The 15,910-nt window shown below is 27.8% G+C and overlaps 2 protein-coding genes across 2 annotated transcripts; both read right to left on the bottom strand.

Annotated features, from left to right (window-relative positions):
• Positions 1–7,137: 7,137 nt before the first annotated feature.
• LOC107884570 lies at positions 7,138–9,424 on the bottom strand. The gene is made up of 3 exons (XM_029486952.1): positions 9,268–9,424; positions 8,413–8,565; positions 7,138–7,637 (listed from the first exon to the last, which is right to left on the bottom strand). The coding sequence occupies exons 1-3, from the start codon at positions 9,364–9,366 to the stop codon at positions 7,458–7,460; spliced, it is 432 nt and encodes a 143-aa protein (XP_029342812.1). The 5' UTR covers positions 9,367–9,424; the 3' UTR covers positions 7,138–7,457.
• Positions 9,425–9,988: 564 nt separating this feature from the next.
• Positions 9,989–15,621, bottom strand: LOC107884569. The gene is made up of 3 exons (XM_029486951.1): positions 15,462–15,621; positions 12,424–12,591; positions 9,989–11,020 (listed from the first exon to the last, which is right to left on the bottom strand). Exons 1-3 carry the CDS (start codon positions 15,540–15,542, stop codon positions 10,862–10,864), a joined length of 408 nt encoding a protein of 135 aa, XP_029342811.1. The 5' UTR covers positions 15,543–15,621; the 3' UTR covers positions 9,989–10,861.
• Between the last annotated feature and the right edge of the window lie 289 nt (positions 15,622–15,910).

Genomic DNA, 15,910 nt, shown 5'->3' with positions numbered 1-15,910 from the left:
GTTACTTTTAATTTTATGAGAATAATATATTTTTTAAATAATATATACTTTTTATTCCAATCCCCTGCGTGATTATGATACATTGAAGAAGACACGTTATCGTTAATTATAATATACTTTTATATCTTATTATATCAAAATTATACAAAAAAAATAAAACAATTTCAACCTTAATAAAATTACAATTGAGGAATTACACTTTCGATAGATCTATGCGATTAACTTTTTACTGTGCATAAAGTGTCATTTTTAAACAAAATTCACAATTATTATAAGTCATAATTTCACGCACAGAAGAAAATTAATTTATCTGAGAAATATGTATAACACCAACAGCCTGTTTTATATATATTATTATCATCTCGCATTATTTTGTCATTATAAATGTTATAGATTATGAACATTTGAAGAAATTTGATTATAGATTATTAAAATGTAATTACTTACAAATGGTAACGGAGGTAGAATATTTATTGATCGAATACATGATATTAAAGTCGGTGAAAACAATAATACAGTTAGTAAATTGATTAAAAAAAAATTCATTATGACGGTTTCCAGTTTAGTTTTTCATCCACATTAGGTACGATATAAATAGTTTTTATACTTTAAAATAATGTATATTTATAAAGCACAGAGCTGTGTTACATATTTTGCATCAAAGAAATACTTACGAATAACGTTGATAGTATTTATTGTGGCGTATTTTTATGTTGTTCCGGTATAATTTATTTTATCTCAATAAATCATCTTCATGTCATTGAGTTTGTCATCACACAATGTTAGGTACCTAAATTAAATAATATTTATTGTAAACTATATACTAATAAAAATAAAAATATACTAATATGTATACCTAGGTATATAACGATTATGTAATATGGTACCTTATGGAAACATATTCTTTTAGATAATATATATTTTTTATTCCAATTTACCTGCATAATTGTAATAAATTGAGGTAAAAACAATATCATTAATTATAATTTTTTATCTTATGCTATCAAAATTATAAAAAAAAAACAATTTCAACCTTAACAAAATTACGATTGAGGTATTACAATTTCGATAGATCTATTCAGAGCGGGCCGGGAATTTTTTTTAAAGTGTCCTATATACCAATGTCTAAGCTCTAACCTAATGCACTATTGCATCGTTTATATTTAAAGTACCACACATTTTCTTATTTGAATATTCAAAATTTAAATAATAAGAGCAGATACATAAAATTTCTTTAATTTTGAATTTTAATGTTATATTATTTAAGTATTTAAAAATTCATAAATACTTAACACTTTTAAGTCTTAACTACAAAATATTAATGATACATTACAATTTAATAAAGCAATACATTAAAATGCAATCATTATATTATTATAATATTTTTATAAAAAATATATTTTTTGATTTTACAATCATAATTTTATTTAGCATTTCACTTGTAAATAACATACATAAATCTGAAGATATACATTTTCGTGTTGGTCGATTACAGTCAGTACATTATCTAACTTCTTTTGTAACATTGCGCTGGTGACCATGTAAGTTGTATGTTTTTAATGAATGTATAAACTATGTGTAAACTATGCTAGTGTTGCATAAGAAATATTAAATTACTGATAACTGTGGTTACCAAATAAATTAAACCATAATAAACCATGTGTTATTCTTATCATTCTAATAATATTACCGATCTGTAAGTAGTTCCAGATGAAAAATCCTATCTGCAGTTTACTAGTCCGAATGTCCGATAATTTACAGAGCTGGTAACTTTACCGATCGTTCAAGCAATACCTAATTTTATTCATAGAGCCATTAACGCACTAACAGATCTGTAAGTCGTTACAGAACGTTTATGCACCCTGCCATATTTTAAATATCTGAGATTTTTTATGCTAGGTACTAAATGATTGAGTGTCTTGTGGCGAATAATCTTAAGTTTTTCAAATGATCATGATTCCCTTTTTTAAACACTAAATAATTTAGTGGATAATATTTTTGGAAAGTTTAATGTACTCAATTCAAAACGTAAGAAAAATAGTTTTTAGTTTTAAAATGTTATTCTGATAATATTAGTTCTTAAAAATGGTTTTAAAATATAAAATATATGAAATATTGGATCTAGTGTTTCTTATCTTATCTTCAATGCAGTGGCATTACCGAGTCTTAAAGTGAACGGAGCATTATTGTTAACAGAACTTGTAAGGAAAGTAGTAAGTACCTGGTGGGTAGCAACATACATTTGTTTTAGTTGTGGACAGACTCAACTGTCGTACTAGATCGGTTGAAAAGTCCTGATAAAGGACTCAAGACATATGTTATGTCGCAAACGAGGAAAAATCAAATACTAGGAATCACTCAAGCTAAATAATGGCGACACGTCCGTACCAATGATAATTCTGTGGACATAGCATTTCGAAGAGTCAAAACCTACTGAACTATTGAACAATACTTTCTAGTAGAATGGCCTAGAATGGATGATTCAAGACGAAAAGCTATGAAGTATCTCAGCCTTACCGGATTAGAGGAAAATTTACCTGAAGTAAAACCAGTGCAGTTCTCACTAATCTTGATTGAATCATCCAAAAACCTATTACAGTATTACTCAAGTTGGAAAATGCTCGTTCCATAAATTGCGTGGCTGAACAAATCCATTGAATTCCGAAGATCAAAGGGATGTGGAAACAACGCGACTCAATATTTGGTGCTATCTGAACGAGGGTTAGCAGAGAAAATATTAATTAAGCAAGCACAACTGATGAGTTTTCGTTAGAGCTTCTCGCAGTGCGCAAATAAAAGGAGATGCAAAAATGTAGCAAACTCAATGGATTATGCCCGTTCCTATGGATGGCTTAATAGCGGTAGGAAGAAGACTTAAAAATGTAGATGTTGTTATAGCCAATTGTTCCACCAGCAAAACATAAGATAATAAGACTAATTTTTAAGAACTATCATCAAACACTCATTCATTGTGGAGTACAAATTCTATTATTAGAAGTTAGGAAATGGGACCAAGGTTTAAAACCCCAATTAATGGCTCCTTTATCGAATCAAAGAGTGTAAATAATTTGTATACTCGCCATAACTGTTGTAGATTTTGCAAGGACATTGCAAATTCAAAGTGGTATACGTCGTGCCACAACAAAAATGGCATTATTCGGTATTATGTTTTTAACGAGAGCCATACATCTAGAATCCATTGTAGGTATAACAAGCGTAACCTTGCTTGCAGTCTTAAGTAGGTTTTAGGCGAGACGTGGAAAAATCACCAAGAATTGCAGCGATAATGCATCAAATTTCTTCTACGTACAAAAGGAGCTATATGCGTATTTAGTAGCGCGTCATTAGTAGACGGCGAGAGGTACATGGTCAATTAAGGAGTCCAATTGCACTCTAATCCACTATCGGTACCACACTTCGGCGGCCTTTGGGAAAATTCCACAAAAAGCACCGAGCATTATCTATAAATATACCTATATAAGATTGTTGTGTATGGTCAACATTACCCGGGGAGTTTCGGATGAAATGGATCAGTTACTTTTTAAACGAAATTCGTATTGAAGGAACTGTTTCGGATGAAAGGGATCAGTTACTTCTTAAACGAAATTCGTATTTAAGGATCTGTTTACCGATTGTGATTCTTCTGCTTTTATTTATTGTGGCCAATATTGCGCATGCGTTTTAGTTTTACCGTTTTAGATTTTTTGTACATAGTTGATCCCATAATCTATATTTTTTACCAACTAAATCAGTATTATACCACTAAATCGATGACATTTTATACCATGTTTTTATACTTATCACAGTTTTGACATCGATTTCAGTACAAAATTGATATACCTACATAAGATCGTTGTGTTATATCGTTTTTTGTAAGATTGACATTATTTGGGATGACTCTGAGGAAAAGGTCAGTTGTTTCTCAAACAAAATTTGTGTTTAAGGATCTGTTTACCGAATTCAATTCTTCTGATTTGGTGTCAGGTATGAAAATGTCTTTGACCTACTTAATTCAATAAACATCGATAAAACTTTGTATATTGAATTAATCGAAAATTAAAAACTTTTATGTTTGTTAACTTATAATTGATTGACGCCTGTATATGATTTTTCATTTACGGAAAAAAAATATTCGTAGACTTATGTATAGGTAAATTAAATAGTAAATTAACAGCAATTTACAACTTGTTTTACGTCATGCAAGTTATTCAATAATACAATAATTCTTAAAAATAAAATAACAATAACATTTTTCTGTTGAAAAGTGTTTATAATTCTGAACTACCGTGATTTATATACTATATATTTCAAAGACGTTTAGTTTCTATCAAGATTGATATCAGTTCAATAAATATAACAATATTTTATACAAGGTCCCCAATTAGCCGTTCTTACAGTAATTTCAAACGTGACTTCTATAATTATATTAGGTATAATATTATTGCAATAGGTGATATTTATAATAAAAATATTAATTCACTTTTGATTGGAGAACTCAATAGCGGTATTGAATTGGTAGACAATCCCAATATAGTTGTGTGGAACAGTTGTATAAACAAAAATAAAATATTATGTGTCATGGTATATCTTTATTGCTGGTGTAAAATATATGAGTATAAAACAGGTACTATTCTACGAGTGAAACTGAGTTTCACAAAAATTAGGTACTAACAATAAGTAGCTTTTTAGTATACATTTGAAAATAGTTAATTTTTTTCTGAATTTTGTTTTCTATTGTTTGCATTGTAATATTTATTGATCTAATAATATATAATAAACTAATAATTTTTTAATTCGTTTTATCTACCTTTTGTTACTCATCAAAATTACGCAGTTGCACATTACAATATTACTTTGATGTTGATATTCATGATATCGCTGATATGGTATTTATTTTAATGACTTATTTGATAAATTGACACTAATAATACAGGATAATTCACCAATCATGCTCATTCTAACTTGTATTTAATAATTTATTTATTCAAAATTCTATCTTTTGGAATTATTAAATATACATAAGGATCGAGTGTCTTGTGACGATACAAATATATGTTTTTAAATGAATACTCTAGTTTTTACTCTAAATTATTCAGAGAATCATTTAAAAAAATATTTTATATACTTAAATCAACATTTAAACATGGATTTTTTTAGTTATTAAACACTAAATGCAATGTTAAAGGAGCATATAATACAAAAAAATTGTTTTTAATTTGAAATAATGTTTGATTCTAAGAATAATGGTATAGGTTTTACGTTTCTACTCACATTATTCAATAAGTTATGAGCAATTGAAAAAAGACGCGTGACGTCATTGGGTCCGGCTCATCGTAATTGCCTATCTTATACGTCATGTAAAAGTTCCTCCCTTCATACGACGATTTACCAACCTTAACATTTTATTTTTGAAATTTAACTTACATATAAATGTGTGCTTTTATGTGTTTAAAACGAAACAAGTATCAGAATTTCAAAACAACGTTTAGTTTTTTAAATATTAAAAATCTTGAAAGAGATATACATATTTGAATTTTTATTTTTATTTTATATTTAAATGGCCATGATGCTCCATTAACAAAAATATCACTTACCAAGGTTTATTAATATTTAAAAAACTAAAAGTTATATTGGATTTCTGATACTTTTATCGTCTTAAACACATCAAATCACACATTTATACGTAAACTAAATTTCATGAATACAATTTTTAGATAAGTTAATCGTTGTGTGAAGCCAGAAACTTTTACACAATATACAAGATAGGCATTTACGATGAGCCGGACCTAATGACGTCACGCGGCTATTCTACATTTCTTGATAATATCATTATCTCTTAAAGTAATAATTTTTTTTCATCGAATTTTTGCCAAATCATTTAACATAGTCATAGCTACTATAATTTAAAATTTAGAATACATTTAAAGAAATTTTTTTTGTGCTGTGACTCCTTTAGGGAAACCACTAGGCGTAATATTATTGGAAGAAACGATGGACACAAATATTGTATCCAATGCAATATTCCAACTTGAAAAATAAAAAAATATATCATTGGCGACAAACTATTTAACAAGTTGAAGAGAACGCTTGAAAAAGGAAACACCAAATCTTACACATAAAAATATATTTAATGAATTAATACATAGTTCTAATATCATTATCTAGATTTGCACTGATGACTGATGCATCTAAAACTGAAACTAGTGTAGGAATATAATATTGTGTTTGTACATCAAAACATAACTAAGATATTCCAATTAAATAATCATAGTGTCCAAAATTCGTACATCCGAATATCTAATACTTCGTAAAAAAACTCAATTACATCTTATAAGGTTGATGAAACAAAAATAGACATATAATATTTTGTCCTCCAATTCAATCCGGGATCATAAGTACTAATGGAGATCTTGGCTTTAAAAATTGGCAACCATTTTTTCAAATCTGATGAAGATATACTATTTATATGACGTATAGACTCCAGGACATTTTATCATAAAGCTAAACGAGGAGCATTGGATCATGAAATGTAATAAAAAGCTTAAAAAATAATTTTTTTTATTTTCATAACTTGTAGAGATATAAAGAAATTAACATAGGTAGCTTATAATTAAAATATGAATTTGTTAAAAATAATTATTGAAAAAACTGTATCTCAAATAGGTACAAGGTATAATATATTTTTATGTAGGTACCTCACTTAAAAAATTTAGAAATAAATCAAGATTTGTGATAAATGTTGGATCTTCTATCCAGAGCCTTGGTAACATAGTTACAATACATTCAAGGGCGCTTAAATTCTATAATGTAAACTTGACAGCCAAACTTTTCATTTTTTCGTGAATATTGTACATGAAATTTGTATGTTCCATAAAAAAATGTTTTTGGCACATTGGTTTCCTTCAATGATGACTCATCCATACCATTACCTATATAAACACCCTGAAAGTATAACAAAAAGTATCCAACGTACGTTAGAAAATAATTGTATTAATAGTCATTAATAGATTCTATATAACTGTTTAAGCAATTAAAATTAATAATACATTTATTTTTGTGACGAGGATAATATTGAATTACACGTATAAATAAAATAACTTAAAATAATAACTAATTATAAAAAGTGGGTAAGTTGATATTGCTCTGCTGTATAGTAGGTTATAAGTGGGTCAATGTATAATGCATTGTATTAAACTTAAATTCAAATATGTTTGTTTATTTCGTCACACAAGAGATCGAGCCGGGCCCGACACGCCGTGACGTCCGCGGAGACGCCGCGACATGACGGACGCGAGTCGGTGTCGCCAACCGTAGCACGTAGCCGTAGAGAGGGAGTAATGTGGTGATCGCTTACCACAACAGAATAAAAAAAAAAAATAAACACCATAGTAAAACCACTAACTTCCTTGCTCCGCTCAGAATCTAAAATACAATAAAATATTATAATATGTTTTAACTTAGGTATTTACCGGAGGTATAGGACAATTAAGATTTTTAAGTCCAAAACCATGCATGAATGCATTCGCTGCGTTTCCTATTAATTTTTTTATCGATGAGCATGCATTTGGTGTTGTATGCATGAAAACATTTTCTTTCCATTTTCCATACGAATCTTTGAGAGCCATATTCATTTCTAACTACAAAAAATGTTTACCGATTAATGGATCACTGATATGGATCTGTACAGACAAAGCTAACACGTTTTCGAAAACAAACTAGGTATTTACGTATGAATAAAAAAAAAATCGATTTATGTTTGTGATTTCTACACTAGCTACGATATTGTACAATTTCTAAAGTTTTAACCAAATTTAAACAGGTTAATTTTATGAACACAGAGTGATTCATAAAGGATACTCACCCCCATTATTATTCAAATTATTATTTTTGGAATTTTGGTTTAAAATTAAAGACTATAATGTTATTAATTTATTAAGATTTTTAGTATAACTGAGTTATCGTGAGGCAATAATATAATCTTCTGTTTTTAAAATGAGAACACCCTTTTCTACTTTAAATAATTTGGTGGATAATTAAATAAAAATATGGTACAAAAATGGGAAATTTTAGGTATTTATTTAAAGTAGTCTAAAAAAAAACAAATACTCAATGTGTCAAAAAAATTATTTAAAATTGGACAGCTCCCTAATCTCAAACGCCTAGTTATACCTATTATGCAGTAATAATGTTATAATATACTAAAATATTTAGGTATAAAAATTACCTAAGTATGTATTTTTGAGTTTATATAAGAAATTCATATTATACACTTTAGTAATTTATAATAAAAATATACATATAGGTTAACAAACACATATGACATTGCGACAGCCTCTATTATAATGTTATCACAGTGTCTGTATCTTTAATCTAACTTTATATTTGTGATATATTTCAATTCTAACCACTTACGAAAAAAGTATCGTCAAAAAGTACATCGATAGTTGTATTTCCAAGGAGCACTGTTGAATTGGCTCTGCGACTTACGTAATAGTTATGCTGGATTTTATTGTCCTGCGTAGGATTGCAATTAAAAGCCTGTTTGACGAGGAATTGGTAAGGACCCTATGAATAGAAATATTTATCAGTGCATAAGGCCTTAAGTAGTATTTTACTACTATAGTTATATTTTCACTTAACCTAACCGAAGCTTGAATTAAATGTTCAAACTTTTGTTATTAAAATTGATAGTTTGATACATTTTTAACTACAAAATATTTTCACATTATTGCAATTTTATGAAATTTTTGATTTCTAGTTTTTTATTATTATGGAAAAAAAATAAAAAAAAAATAGAGTGGCTTCTAGTTGTAAATTGGATGTAGTTGAATCTACTCTGAGTTGTGTCAAAAGTAATACATTTACAGTATTTTTTAAAATAACTAGTAAATACCAAATATACGGAAAACAACCCAGACAACATTTTATAATGATAATATTATAATATTATTATAATAACATAATAGCATTATAAAAATTTCTGTCTGGAAAGTTACTGAAATATTTGGCTTTTTGATTGAATTCAATAACCAATAACTGGAAACAGGCATTAAAAAAAAAAAAAAAAATATTTGCTGGAAGTGAATTTATGGCTTTGTCAAAAAATTCGAAAAAGCATTATTATATACTAAATGATAATATTGTACTTTGCTTCTATTATAATATTATAGTATATACTATTATATTATATTATTACAATACCTATTGGCTATTTATAAAACTGCGATATTTATGATAAAAGTATCATTTCAAGAATTATTCACTTACGATTGGAGAACTCAACAATGGTTTTGAATTGGCAGACGATCCCAACCTAACTGTAAAGATCAGTTGAATAAGAATACTACAAAAAGTATTGTGTTTCATGGTTAATCTTCCTTTGTTTTTCTGGAGCCAATAAGTAGATACAAACAGGTACTGTTTACGATCAAATAGTATATTTTTAAAACCGTGTTTCACATTCAATAGATACTGCGTTTCAAGTATTAAATTGAAAAAAAAAAATAATATTTTTCCGGTAAATTGTTTACCATTGTAATATTTATTAAGAGGTCTATTATACTACGGTTTTTTATAGTTATATAATTATTTTCTTCTATTATTATACATAAATTATTGTACACAGATATTACAATGGTATTGATTACTACTACACGTATTATGATATATTAATTATATATTAATGATTTATTTGATACATTTGAATAAGTTCACAGTTTCACATCAAATATAATATAATTTATAAATTATGCATAATTGATACATATTATAGTATAATATCATGTAATATAGGTACTTATTTTATCAACGATCACTGTTTCACCTTGCTTTGTTCGTATTATTATATTCGATATAATTTTAATTTCATTGAAAAAATGTAAATAAATATTTTACGTTTTATTCTCATCATCATTATTATTTTTACAATTCATATATTACGATTTAATATTATTTTATTCTTCATAATATGTATAGAATATGTGGATATGTGTTCAATACCCGATTGAAAATTGAAAAAGAAAATGATTAGCCGTCATAGATATTATCATACTAGGTCTAAATTAAATTCTGTCTCCTGAATCTCGATAATAAATTATGAATCTCCTACTCCAAAAATAAATGTCAATACATTTATGTGTAATATAATTTTAAAGGATCTGGAAAAATATTTTAACGATAAAATAATTAAAAAATACCGCAGCAATTCATAGATGAATTTTTAGGTAATATTATTTTCTTCTCGTGGCTTACAAGACTTACCCTAATCACTTGGGCTCATCACTTAAAATATACCCCGTAGCTATAATTAAATTCAACCTATTGTTCAATATTAAAAATTGTGTAGAAATATTGTACATCAAAAAATTTAAACAAACGAATATCTAGCAATTCTTAAAGAAACCCAATTACTCATATAAGGTAAACGAAACAAAAATGGACATAAATGTCAAATGATATGTTACATTATTCAATTCCGGGTCATAAATACTTATGGAAACCTATGCTTAAAAATGCATAACTTTTTTTTTAAATCTGATAAAAGATATACGGTTTATAAAGACTCCGGGACATTGTAACACAAAGGGAAACGAAGAGACAGATTATAAGCAACCAGAAATTCAATAAACAACCTTAAAAGTAAAATATTTTCATTTTCATCACTTGTCGACAAACAAAGAAATTAACATAATTTAAGATTAAAATTTGTATTTGTTAAAAATTAATTACTAACCAACTGTACCTTACATAGATACAAGGTATTCGACATTTTTATGTAACTTAGAAATTTAGAAATAAATCAAGATTTGTGATAAATGTTGGATCTTCTATCCAGAGCCTTGGCAATGTAGTTACAATACATTCAAGGGCGCTTAAATTCTACAATGTAAACTTGACAGCCAAACTTTTCATTTTTTCGTGAATATTGTACATGAAATTTGTATGTTCCGTAAAAAAATGTTTTTGGTATATTTGTTTCCTTCAATATTGACGCATTCAAACCATTAGCTATATAAACACCCTGAAAGTATAACAAAAAGTATCCAAAGTACGTATAGAAAATAATTGTATTTAATATTTATATCATTAATAGATTGTGTTTGCGCCCGGAATGTACGAATTTTATTTTAATTGTTTATTTTGTAGTACTTCGCCATTACCACTCACCCACCGATCGTCGATCAGCACACACACACACTCACAACCTATTGTCGTCATTATTGTTGTAAATAGGTACTTATTAAATTGGTAACGTATATTCAATATTTTTTTAAAACAAAATAAAATATAATATACAAATAAATAAAATTATATAAAATATAATATAAAATATATTAATATTTTATAAGTAATCTACATGTTTTAAATTTGCCCCAAAAATGTTTGTTATTTGCTCTTTACATTGTGTAGCATTCAGTGCCCTATTTTACCAATCCGAGTCTGATCGCCGAGGACATATTATTATTATTATTATTATTATTATTCAAAGGCGCAAATCGCCACTGATTGTTTTTATTATTCAAAGGTGCTAATCACCACTTATTATTATTTTCTTATTTGTTATTTCAAATTTGTCATTTGAATTATTGTCTGACTCGAATAGCCAGCGATTTACATTTATTATTTTGTACCAAGGGTGCTAATCGCCGAAAATGTATTACCTATTGCATTTGTAAGCGCAATTTGTGCATTTTTATTATATTATTTTTAGTGTGCGCTAATCGCCACCGTTTGTGTCCGTTGTATGTGTGTTTTTATACACATTGTTTTATTATTATTCGTTGTATATTAATTATTAGCTGTTTTAACTGCCAGCCACCATCAAATTATTATCTTTACTGTTGGACCAGAAGGGTCATTTCTTATTATTTATTTATGTAGGATCAAGGGAGTCGCTGATCGCTCGCTACATATTATAACTATATATTGTAATTCGTTTGATGTTTATTATAAAACCAATATTTAAATATTTTGCACTCTAGATCTACTGTTGTAGGTAATTGATTTCATTAGTTTTAAGTATATACAGTATACACCCACACACATACACACTTACATACCCCACCACACACTAGCACTCTACAGTCTTGCTCGGCGAACCCGTCCATTTCTTTAAAGTTTCTAATTGCTATACACATATACACACAAAATATACAGGTCGGTAGGTGTGTTGTAGTGACGTACAAAGTATTAGAAAACCGGACGCACGTTCTATTAGGTATTGTATAGGTATGTATACCCGGCCCGTTCAAATTGTATATACAACTGTTAAATCAGTTAAAATTATAAATAAATTTATGTTTTTGACGACGATTATCGAATGATGCATATAGTTACACACTTATACTTATAATAATAACTAATTATAAAAATACAATAAGATATTATAATATGGATTAACATTTAACATAGGTAGGTATTTACCGCAGGTACAGGACAATTAAAATTCTTAAGTCCAACACCATGCGCGAATGCATTTGCTACGTTTCCTGTTAATTTCTTCGCCGATGAGCAAGCATTTGGTGTTGTATGCATGAATACATTTTCTTTCCATTTTCCAAACGAATCTTTGAGAGCCATATTAAATTCTAACTACAAAAAATGTTTACTGGTTAATGGATCACAGATATGAATCTGAAAACTCAACGCTAACACGTTATAGAGTATTGTTACTGCCAGGGCCGGAGCTAAGCTTTTTAACACCCGGTGGTAATCAAAAAAATACGCCCATCTCAGGGAAATGACCAGAATTAATATTTTTTTTTTTTTACGAAAAATCAAGCACACTCACACAGTATATTATGAGGAACTGAGGACCAACATTTATAAAACCATTCACCATATACTGGACCAATAATTTATCTACCACAAATAATTTAAACGATTTTAACTTAAAAATGAAACATTTTAAATTTTAAACTAATCAAGTAATATATTTTTAGAAGCACTTTTTAATGGTGTATTTAAAGCTGAAATCTGTGGTAAATATTTCTTAGTTTCAGGTTTAAAATAAATAATATTGATAATAATGACATGTATCAATTATTTATTAACAAATCTAAATTAGGTATCCATTGCTTACTTTTAATATAAAACGCTTTATGTAAAAGAACAATATTTAATTTACAACATAACAATATTGCTATAAATTTTTCATTTTTAATGTTTGTTACAATCAAAACTTAATATGTACCTAGGTACGGAAAAAATACAATGAAATTATGTACTGAAAATTATTGTAATATAACGATTATAACACGATAAAGAAATTTACTTTATCATGGATTATCAATTATGGATTGAATGCACATATATACTAAAATAACTATATTCTATACATTCTACATTTTATAAATTAGACGAAAAAAACAGTTTATAATAAAAAAAAGAACGAACCAAATAGAATATAAATTTCCTTTTAAATTATTTTAATATAATATCTAAAACATAATATTCAATCTGTCTTGGGCTACATATCAATAGGATAGTATCTTCGTTTTAATTATTTAGTTATTTTGTACTTTTGTACTATCAAGTTTATCAAGAAAATTAATAGTTGTATACTTGTATTTAAAAAGCAAACACAAATAACAAATTATATTCCATTTTATGTTCAGTTACATTTATCTAGTGGCTATGGTGATATTTATAAAAAAAGATCTGTTTATAAAAAGGCATTTATTAAATATAAAGAATTTTATAATCCTATGAACATGTAATTTGATAAATAATCTGAAAACAATTAAATCAGTAGTACCTAAGTAATATTTTATGTAGTATATAATTGTATGCAGTAGGTACCTATTTGAAAAAATATATAATCGTTAATTTAAAATTACATAACAATGAATTACAACTACTTAATAGTGCCATTTTTAAGAATAAGTTTTAAATAACTATCTACATAATATATTATATGCAAGAAAACGATGTCATTTACCATACTTTATTATGTTACTAATCTATAATCTTCTTGAAGAATAAATAAAAATAAAATAAATAAATAATAAATGATAGATACTCCCGCTGACAGTTGCGGACGGGTATTTCCACGGCCTGCGTAGGTAGGTACCTATTTCATATTTGTCCTTTTTAATTTTTATATCAATGTTATTAGTTATTACTTATCTCAATTAAAAATAAAACTATTTTATTTTATTAGCATACCCAATATTACACATTTCCTGTGAAAAATTATTTTGTACCTATAGTTTTGACTTTTGTTTTAAAGTCAATTTTCAATTTTCAATTTACAAATTTAAAACCTTAAAAATACGCCCATGAAAATTATGCGCCCGCGGATAAATCCCCGACTTCCCCCCCCCCTCGATCCGGCCCTGGTTACTGTAGTAGTAGAATATAAATATATTTGGTAGGTTTATGCAAACATTATATAACTATATAGTATACTTGTGGATACCGCACACTTCGTTGCCGGAAAAATTACTACTTAAAAAAAATTGTGATTGTTTAACTCCTTTTGGGTGCAACTCAGCCTCTCTGGGAGGCAATCCGACTGCGTTGGATCGTGGACAATGTGCGATAGCATATCATCGATATCAAGTAGGCAATGTGCGAAAATTTGATTTAATGCATGCTTGCACCTGTCTGCCCGATTAACCAATGAAAATCAAATAATAAATAATAATTTCTAATAATTATTTTTCCAATAACCAATAACAACTACCTATTTATAAACAAAAATTTCAACCTTAAATCTCAAAATCCCTGTTTGTGCCACTCCCCGGGTTAGTCGTAGGAGGGTGAAAAATATTTACATACTATTCTCCTCATACCTACCAAATATACAAAAAAAAATTCATTTAAATCGGTGGGGCCATTTCGGAGGAGTGCGACCACAATCACCGTGTCACGAACTTTTACATAATATTATAGATAACACATTTATACAAAATGTTTATAACAAACCGCAATAAACACATTTAGCCGCCATCCTCCACCCGGGCATGGCAGATATCTAATGGTTGTCCACTAGAAAATTTTTCCAAACACAAAAACGTGTTCCTCTAGCCGTTCCCCACTGTACCAAAAACCCTACAGTACCATTCCTCAGTTATAAATGGCCTCAGTTTCCGGGCTGAAGACCAATGGAAAAAAAACCCATTTACAATTTTGTTCAGGTATAACTAAATTATTCTATTATACCTAAGCTATTTCATAAATAGAAAAAATACAATTTCATTATTAAAAAATACCATTTGGAAATTACATTCTCTTTTATACGCCTCTGGACTTCGGTGATAAAAATGTTTATGCAATTATTAAAACAATTTAACTACCATAAAATATAAATACAATTTTATACAATAGTATTTTGGATATTATAATAGGTATCTGGTATATTATAATTTATATTATCATTATTGAATTAATGTCAGAAAGAAAATAAATACGTCACAACACAAACATTTCATGCAATACACTCAGTTTTAAGCACTTACGAAAAGAGTGTCGTCAATAGGTATTTCAAGAGTCGAATTTCCAAGGATCAATGTTGAATTTCCTTTGTGCCTTACATACATGTTATGCTGGATTTTATTGTTCTGCGTAGGATTGCAATTGTAACATTGTTTGATGATCAATTGGTAAGGACCCTAAACAAAATATTAGTCAGTGCATACGATCTTTAATATTATTTTACTACTATTATATGTATAATTACTTTCACGTTAAGTGATATGCATATTTGAGTAACTACAATATTGCATAACTATATTCCTTTTATGCTGAATGTCAGAACTTATAAAAGTTTCAACACTTTCGGACCTAAGCTAAGTTAAAATTAAATTTTCAAGGTTTCATTGTTCAATTTGAAAGTTTATACATTTTTAACGATAAAATATATTTGACAATTTTAGAGCTTTTGACAAATTTTAATTTTTTGTACGTT

This window comes from Acyrthosiphon pisum, chromosome A1 (genome assembly GCF_005508785.2).
Source record: "Acyrthosiphon pisum isolate AL4f chromosome A1, pea_aphid_22Mar2018_4r6ur, whole genome shotgun sequence".
NCBI lineage: Eukaryota > Metazoa > Arthropoda > Insecta > Hemiptera > Aphididae > Acyrthosiphon > Acyrthosiphon pisum.
The sequence above is the reverse complement of the archived record's forward strand: the minus strand, read 5'-3'. Positions and strand labels throughout refer to the sequence as shown.

Excerpts from the sequence above, each read along its gene's own strand:
- LOC107884570 (XM_029486952.1), bottom strand. The coding sequence starts at position 9,366 with ATGAAACACAATACTTTTTGTAGTATTCTTATTCAACTGATCTTTACA. Across the intron at positions 8,566-9,267 it reads CATTGTTGAGTTCTCCAATC|GGTCCTTACCAATTCCTCGT; the intron begins GTAAGTGAATAA and ends TTCTATTCATAG. Across the intron at positions 7,638-8,412 it reads TTTTTGACGATACTTTTTTC|TTAGAAATGAATATGGCTCT; the intron begins GTAAGTGGTTAG and ends CATTTTTTGTAG.
- LOC107884569 (XM_029486951.1), bottom strand. The coding sequence starts at position 15,542 with ATGTATGTAAGGCACAAAGGAAATTCAACATTGATCCTTGGAAATTCG. Across the intron at positions 12,592-15,461 it reads CTATTGACGACACTCTTTTC|TTAGAATTTAATATGGCTCT; the intron begins GTAAGTGCTTAA and ends CATTTTTTGTAG. Across the intron at positions 11,021-12,423 it reads TTAATTGTCCTGTACCTGCG|GGTGTTTATATAGCTAATGG; the intron begins GTAAATACCTAC and ends TTATACTTTCAG.